General features: G+C 36.2%; 1 protein-coding gene across 3 annotated transcripts in view; it reads right to left on the bottom strand.

Annotated features, from left to right (window-relative positions):
• Positions 1–252: 252 nt before the first annotated feature.
• The window catches only part of AGTPBP1 (ATP/GTP binding carboxypeptidase 1), a 172,887-nt gene continuing 163,828 nt past the window's right edge, over positions 253–9,311 (bottom strand). For all 3 annotated transcript variants that reach the window (XM_069474070.1, XM_069474068.1, XM_069474069.1), the window contains one exon: positions 253–990. In XM_069474070.1, the coding sequence (XP_069330171.1) occupies positions 813–990 (178 nt within the window). In that variant the 3' untranslated portion in view covers positions 253–812. The remainder of the gene's footprint in view (positions 991–9,311) is intronic.

Genomic DNA, 9,311 nt, shown 5'->3' with positions numbered 1-9,311 from the left:
TAAGCTTCTTAACAAACTATTTGACTGCAGTGGTAAACTTTAGGTGCATCTATGAGACACAATTTTAGAGAAAATTCTTCAAATGTATCTCTTATGATAGGTACAGTTATACCTAAAACTTAAGACATAAAAGTTACACTTTTCTTCTTACAACTTTTTATCATTGTGTTCAAATGTTGGATTTTTATAATATTCTCACAGAGTTCTATACATCAAATAATCTGAGCTGGTTAAAAAGGATGACGAAATGAATGCAACATTTAATATAGTTTTTATTTGTTTAATTTGGTAAATGTAGAATGTAATGGTTTCAAGGCAAACTCTGGATTATTTCAGTCACAACCCAACAGTTAACATGATTCGGAGGAACAGTCTTATCTACCCCACCCCTACACAAGCACATCTATAGAAATCCATGTACACATATATTAGTTTTCCACAATGTAGGATTTTCAACAACTCTAGAATTTAGACTTATATCCTGATACACTTCAAAATTATCCATTTGATGTAGGGTATAACCATAAGGAGATAAAAATTCATGCAATGATTCTCTAGGTTTTTTTTAAAAAGTAAAGCCAATATTTGATAATTCAATGCTATACAAAGTGCACTGAATATCTAAAATAAAACAAGTGCCAATTTTATCATGAATTAATAACATATTTATTGTCTTGAAACCCAAACAGGCCCAAGTTACTCTTTGTCTTTTGAGTCAGCTCTCTATAAACTCATTTCTCTCAAATTTCCTGTGTAACAAAAACCAAGATATTTCATTTCTTCTTTACAGTTAACAAGAGATGGCAGAGGGCTCAAGGTAGATATGTTCTTGATAATTCAGAGTCAGAAAGTACTTCTTCTTGAGCAGAAGGTTCATAATCTCCTGCATTTTCAACCAATTCAATATCTAACTCATCGTTACTTTCTGCACTGTAATCAACTTCTTCAAGGAATCGAGGTTCATCTTCATCCAAAACATAAGTGGTAGGGCTGCAGCCAAAACATATAGAACATACAAGACTTCATTAGACTTTAAGGTTCTGATGTAAGATTATTTCACTATACTAGATTAACTTTGATTCCAATATATATAAAGCAGTTTGCATTAACTTTAAAAATCTTATCCAAATGAACAAGTTGAGAGATTTATAATAGGTGAGAGCTCCTTGTGTTGACAATAAAGGGTGAAATGCTAATTATTACCTATATTACAAGATGCCAATATACATCCTACAATTAGATAGCTTAAAAAAACAACGAACCCTCTCATCAGGTTACTTCTCTGAAAGATTTCATCAATTTTCAGGCTATTAAAATTTCTTTTTAAAGTCCTATTTTAATCACTGCAAATCAGGCAACATATAATTTCAATAGGCCTTATAAGAAACTGTGGGTATTTAATTGGTTCCTCGAGTAATGCACTGAAACCACTTATTCTAAGTCTATGAAGTGATTAGCTGCCATAAAAAAAAGCCCATATACCCATCCCCACAGTTTCCATGGGTCGAAAATAAAAATGAAAAACAAGTGAACACTCTACACCCAGATTAATTACCGTCCCTTGGGACACAGAATAAGACATTTGCTTAAAAGCACTAAGTGCTTCTAAATATTTCATTAAGTAGGTTGTTTCGGATTAAGACAACCTTTCCACTAGGTTCTGTAACATACTCTTTCCTTGAAAAAAATCATATTATTCTGATTTCTCCCCATTTGTGAGATTTTACACACATGCACACACACACACACACATTACACCAAAGAAACAGTACAGAAACATTTCAGAATCCCTAAGATAGTGAGCATAACTACCTTAATTTCATATAGATGTATGTTTGTTTATATCCCACCTGCTTTCAAAAAGGATTTCCCATAGCTAATGCAATTAAAAGCTATAAAATCAGACAATGAAAAGGGAACAATTGGAGAAGCTGATGTCATTAGGCATGTAAAATGAGAGAACTCCTGCAACTGAGTATTAAATACAGTTCACATATCTGGAAGTTAAGGCAGGAAGGAAAAATTAATGGATTATATGGTTCTAATTTTCTGGGAAGAGAAAGCAAAACTTCTCTGGCAAGAGTACCTTTTTTTCCTACAATTGCTTTAATCTTGTCCATGAAAGAAAAGAGAAAAATGCATTGCAAAATCACCTTGATCTAATATAGCAAACTTCCTCTTAAAACTTCAGAGTTGCATATGATGGAGTAGTTCTGAAAAATCAAGCTGAGTGGCTGGAAGGATTGTGTGAGACTTCATAACAATACCTATCACTCTCAGGAACAATTTCACAGTTTTTAATTATGCAACTAAAATACTTAGAATGAATCTGTTAGGTCTTTAGAAAAAGAGTTAGATTAAAAGAAAAGATTATTTGCCTTTTCAAATGACTATTATTGGGGAACACTCATTCTATGGTATAGAATGAGGTATTGCCCGATAAAAAAATAAAAATAAAAGAAATAAAATGACTATTATCACTTCTTTCTTTCCTTTGAAATACAGTAATTCATTCCTCCTCCTTCACCTTGTATTTCAAAATCTCAGGAGCCTCAGGTGATTTTTAGAATTCTTAGAATAGACGGATAACTAACTGAAGCAAAAGAGGGGGAAAGAGAAGTAAGAAAAGACGCATCTTCTTTTGGCACATACTTGCTTATTTTCTTCCCGGAGACTATCATAACAAGAAATGATAATGGAAATGCAAGGAGGAGATGAATATGCCATAAAGCCACGTACTGTACAGGGGATGATTCCACAGAGACAGGTAGGAAGAGTATCTCCTGACAGGTAGGAAGAGCACAAAACCCACGTGGTGGGTGGGCAGGCAGGCGAGCATTGTTCAAGACATCTATGGACAGCAGAATTCCAGACCCCTGCCCTCATCTGAAAAAAGACTTGGCATAAATGAAATCGGCTGCAGGAATCCCAGCCACTGCACTGGGGTCAGAGCAAGGCTCTAGTTCCAAATGGGAAGATGAAGATGAGAGTTAATCAATTTACACCTAAAGCAAGAGTTTAAGGAAAAGGCCTAGCCTTAGAAGCTGAAACAGAACGAGAGAAGTATGATTTAGGAGCAAGCAAGATGCCCAGGAATCGAGCTAAATAACCTCTTAGACAGCAAGGAAACTTGGAGCAATGCTGGTATCAAATGCTGATGTGCACTTTTAAAACAAAGAAGCAAAACCTGGAAGGCAAGCTCCTGGAAAACTAAAAGAAACCCCATAACAAGGAATGTTCAGGGCTCTGGATCCAGAAAATAATTTGGTCCTGTTATTTCTTGATCTTAGCTTATTCATAATGCTGTGACATGAACTCCATTCATGTCCTGGCATCACCCATTCTGATAAGAGTATGGAGTAAGAGTACGGAACTAGTCCACTCCTCTTATTCCACTCCTGTAACCCACTCTGGCCTTGACATTTGACAATCATGATTCTAGCTGCAGCTTCACTAAGGTCTACACTATAGCTGATGTATACAGAATACATTGAGCAATTGTGATGGGGCCACCAGCAGTAGCTCAGGCACGTTAGCAGGGTTGAGTTTGCTATGGAGACAAGGAAGTTAGCAGTGGAGAGAGATATGCCTGTGTGTGAGAGAGAGAGAGAGAAGGAGAGAGAGAGGAAGAGATGAAGGGAAGGAGGCAGGGAGGAAATATCAGTGGACATAGGTTTAAGGAGCTAGGGGAATACTGAGATAGGGTAAAGCAAGAGGCAGAAAATTGTAACACCCAACACCCCACTGAAACCAGCCTTCATACTGCTATTCCAATTGCCATTTTCCAGCCCATTTTTATTAGATGCTGCATTTAATGGTGGTGAAAATTCTGATACCCTTCTCTTCTGGTTCGCTTAATTAGAATTCATTGTTCTCCCACCAAGCCCTCTCCTCTTCTAGTATCCTCCATGTCATTCACTCATTGAGTTATGCAAACCAAAATTTTCCATAAGCAAATCCTGACACTCAATAATATCCTGACCACTCCTTCGTTCACACTATACTGCAAGTCTTTATGGACATTGTTTCCTCTGGTGTCAGTTATACTTCCCACCTTTCTTCTCCTAACTACTCACATTTCTTTCAAAATGAAGCTCAGGCTCATCTTCAGATGTCCTTAAAGCCCATCTTGGGATGAGTGCCATTTCTCTATATTCCTTTTGTACCCTGCACATTCTACCTGATCACTTATATAAGCTGAAACCACTCATGTGTGTGCTGTCTTTTCAATACTAAATCACAGCACCTTAAGATCAGGAACTGTGACTTACCCATCTGAGTACCTCCTGTCAGCTCCCAGAAGGGCACCTCAGCAAAGGTTTGCTGAACTCATTATGAAAAGCTGTGAGGTTGACAAGATTGTCAATTTTCATATTACCCCATCCCATTGATTTTACTTTAGTGAAAAAACTTTAAGGTACAAGACAACCAATCATAGCAATTCATATTTGCTTTTATTAATTCCAACATATGTTTTGAGCACTTTACAATTTAGGAAGTGCTTCCATATACATTATCTCATATGATTCTAATAACAACCTTTACTTAAAAGAAGGACTTTAACTTGCCCTAGGGTTATAAAATAATCCCTCTAAACCAGGCGATAGGAGTTTGAATATTCTTACAGTCATAAGAAAAAGAAAGCCTAATTATTACTTGTTTTCATGCCACTACTTCCCTGCTCCACTCATTTTCTTCACATAAGTTTCCACTTTTCACCTTGTTTTTGCTTCATTCTCCAACAGCTGCCCTACATACACCTGCCTTAACATCCTTCTATTCCAAATTTTAATTTTTAGAATAAAGGTGATTAAGCCCAGAACAATTCAGAAAGAGATATTCCATTCTAGAGAGAATCATAGCATTTTGGTCCAAAAACAAATCCTGTTCATGCTGTTTCAAAGGAAATATCAAAACCTTCATTCAAAGAGTCTTTCTCATAGGATGAATGCATTGAAACTCTCTGTTGTGTGGGGTCGCTATGATGCAGAAGAGGTTTATAATTCCAACCGATTTCTAAAGAAAACAAAGAATTCTGCTTCATACAGATTTAGAAAGTTTTCTGGCTACTCTCATGTTCAACTATTATGGGTAACACAAAATTAAACCTAAAAAATTCACCATCTCCCTCAAGTAGTAGTATGCCTTCTACTTTCATTAGAGCTGATTTGTCACCCAAGACACGGGAATATAGATCTTTAGCTCTGTTACCTACACAGGCACAACAGAAACAAAACACTGCCTACAGAGTGAGAAATTATGAGTTTTGCTTCTATTCTTCTACTAACCAGCTATGTGACCTTGATTGAGCAAGTCACTTACTCTTTCCAAGCACAGGTTTTTCTCAGATGTAAAGCAGAGATAAGGATACCAGTCCCAACTACCTCACAAAGTTGTTGGGCTCAAGTTAGGAAATAAATGTGAAAGCATTTACAAACCACTAACTGCACAATTATAAAATGTTATTATGACAATAATAAAACCTACCTTGTTAAAGAGAATAGTAAATCAATCTTTCTCAATTCCTAAAAAACCCAGGCAATGGCCTGTCCCAAGCTAACAGGATTAAAAAGACTCCCTCTACCTTGGCAACTTAGAATGCTCCCTTAATTCTGCACTCTTACACAATTTTGAGAAAAACCTATGCTTTAAGAAGGCACAATAAAGATATCACAGGAGAGAATTTCTGAAACTGATGCACAAACAGAAAATATTCCATGGTCCAAATTATCAGCAATTGCTGATAGTATCTGATTTTCTTGTGTTAATATGTCCTGGCTAAGGTGAAAAAATTCTTTCTATCTGCACAAGTACTAGAGGATATTTTAGTTATATAATTAATATAATTTTACTCCTATCTTATGAGAGATAAATATTGCATCTCCTAAATATTACAAAGTAAACAAAATTATCCATAGAAAATACAACAATTTTTGTCAGTCTTAAGTAGCTACAGCATGCAGACACACATGCACACCAGCACACACACACAGAACTAGTGCATAGAATATCCAACAAGAAACTATTTGAAAAAAAAGAAAGAACTTTGCTAATTTATTTATATTTTGTTGAAAGAAAAGTGCAGACAGTCCCTGACTTACAATGGTTCAACTTACCATGTATCAACTTTACTATGTTGCAAAACCATTCTGTTTTTCACTTTCAGTATAGTATTCAACAAATTACATGAGATACTCAATACTTTATTATAAAACGGGCTTTATGTTAGATGATCTTGCCCAACTGTAGGCTAGTATAAGTGTTCTGAGTATGTTTAATGCAGGCTAGACTAAGCAATGATGTTTGGTAGGTTAAGATGGATTAAATGCATTTTTGATTTATGATATTTTCAACTTAGATGGGTTTATTAGGACATAAGTCCATCGTATGTCAAGGAGCACCTGTATTACTAAGCTGGCTCTGGGAAGCAGTAATTATTAATAACTAAGTCACTAAACTCCACTTACTTTGCTACTAACGTGTATTTCCTTACACATAATGAGAATGTCAAATGATTAAATTACCCAAATTATGCAGTAGAGTTTCAAAAGCTGAAATTGGTACATTTAAGAACAGGGGAATTTCTGAGTTAGACCTGCTGCAATTCCTGGTTCTTTCAGGAATTACCAGGTGGATGACCTTGGGTAAATTCATTTCTCTGAGCCTCAGCTGCACACATATGTAAAAGGGTCACAATACCATCTGTCTCTGATCATTCTCAGTAGAACATTAGAATCTTCAAGATAATCAACCTTAACAGAAATTCACGATGGGCATGATTATTAGGAGTTCCAACACCACCTCAGGTACAGTGATTTGCTAGGAAGACACACAGGACTCAGCATACCATCATTATTCACAGTTATGACTCATTACAGTGAAAGGATACAAAGCAAAATCAGCAAAAAGAAAAGGTGCGTGGGACAAAGTCCAGTGGAAACCAAGGCCAAGCAAGGGCAGCTGTTAGAGGCAGAGAAGTCATCAGAGCTTTCAGCAATCTCAAAGGATTGGAGGCAAAAATTGGAGTTCAGAGCTGCCAAGACTCCTGAAAGAAGGGAGTTGCAGAGATGTGACCCCAACACTCGACAGTTTTTCCCTAGAGGCATTTGACCAATTCTTAAACTACATAGTGCAAGAGGCTAATAAGCAGCAAAGCATAAAGCAGCAAAACAAACAAAACAAAAAATAAGCAAACAAGCAACAGAATTTTTTGGCAATCTTGTTATGCTGAGGAGAGGAGGAGCCCTAGGCCTTTGATTGTGATCTCTGGAGGGCTACAACTTAGAAAGTAGGGGCCAGTGAACCAAGAGTTAAACAAGTTTTACACATTTTGCAATCCCACCTCAAGTCAACTCAGTGCTCATTGGATTGGGACAATCTTCCCTACTCTAAAATGAATCCCCTTGGAAGGAAGATATCTAGAGCCTCTATAAGTTTTTATACACAATACATGGCATTTGATCAAATATTACTAGGCATAACAAGAAATAGAACCAGGAAATAATCCTAACAGAAACAGACCCATAGGTGATCCAGTATGGGAGTTAGCAGGCATGAACTTTAAAATAACTGTGATTAATATGTCCAAGAAAATAGATGACAAGATAAAGAATCTCACCATCTCTTTTCTATTAAAAAAAAAGAGTCAAATGGAAAACCTAGAACTGAAAAACATACAACTGAAATGAACTCAAAGACAGTTTAAAACTATCTTTTAGACAGGGCTGAAAAGAGAATTAGTGAAGGACAGATAGTCAAGTAGAAAACTTCCAGACTGAAGCAAAAAGTGCAAAAATTGATAGGAAACTAAAATAAATAAATATCCACATAAATTAAACCTGCAGAGGAAAAAAGAATGTGGCAGAAGCAACATTTGAAGAACTAATGGCTGGAGAGTTTCCAAAAACAACAGAAGACTCAAGCCACAGATTTAGGAGGGGCCACAAATCCCAAGTAGGATAAATACAAAGAAAACCAACCTTCAGTACTCATAACAAAATCACTAAAAATCAGAGACAAAAAAATCTTAAAGCATCCAGTGAAGACACATTATTACCTTCAAGGAGCAAAAAATAAAACAGTTGATTTCTCAACAAAAACAATGGAAGCCCACACTCAATGCAGTGACATTTTTAAAGTGCAGGGGGAAAAAGGACCAACCTAGAATTCTGTACTGAAGATACAGTCTTCAAAAGTGAAGTTGAAATAAGAAAATTTCCAAATAAGTAAAAATTAAAATAATGTGTTACAAGCAGACATGCATTAAAAGAAAAATGAAATGGAGTTCTTTAGGTTGAAGAAAAATAATCCTAAACCAAAACAGAAATAGAGGAAGGAATGAACAATGGAAAAGCAGATCTAGGCCGGGCGCGGTGGCTCACGCCTGTAATCCTAGCACTCTGGGAGGCCGAGGCGGGTGGATCATTTGAGCTCAGGAGTTCGAGACCAGCCTGAGCAAGAGCGAGACCCCGTCTCTACTAAAAATAGAAAGAAATTATATGGACAACTAAAAATATATACAGAAAAAAAAAAAATTAGCCGGGCATGGTGGCGCATGCCTGTAGTCCCAGCTACTCGGGAGGCTGAGGCAGGAGGATCGCTTGAGCCTAGGAGTTTGAGGTTGCTGTGAGCGAGGCTGATGCCATGGCACTCTAGCCCGGGCACCAGAGTGAGACTCTGTCTCAAAAAAAAAAAAAAAAAAGAAAAGCAGATCTAAATAAATACTGATGCCTGAAACAGTAATCACGTGTAATGAGATTTAATATATGTAGTTCAATTAGAATATAAGACAATAACATAAAAGGTGGGAAGCTAAATAAAAATAATATATCCTAAGATCCTAGCATTGCCTGTGAAGAGGCAAAAGTCTTAATTTATATTATATTCTAATAAACCAAGGATTCATGTGTAATCTCTAGAGGACCAATAAAAGAATAGTAAAAGAAAGTAGAACAAACTTACAGAGAAACAAAAATGGAATAACAAAAAAAATTTAATTAATCTCAAAGAAGACAAGGAGAAATAAAGAACATAAAACAGGTGAAATCAACAGAAAGCAAATATGGTAACTTACAAGCTTGACTGTAATTCACTAAATGGAAATGGAGCAAATATTTCAATTAAAAGACAAAGATGACTGACTGGATTTTAAAATATACAATTACGTGCTGCATCTTAAATACAAGAACACAGAAAAGCTGAGAGGAAAAGGATGGAAAAAGATATATTATGCAAAAACTAGCCAAAGAAAGTTAGGGTAGCTATGCTAATGGAAAACAAAGTAGACTTTAAAGCAAGAAGCATTACTAAAG

This window comes from Eulemur rufifrons, chromosome 7, assembly GCF_041146395.1.
Source record: "Eulemur rufifrons isolate Redbay chromosome 7, OSU_ERuf_1, whole genome shotgun sequence".
In the NCBI taxonomy this organism is placed as follows: Eukaryota; Metazoa; Chordata; class Mammalia; order Primates; family Lemuridae; genus Eulemur; species Eulemur rufifrons.
This window is presented reverse-complemented; position numbering and strand designations above follow the sequence as displayed.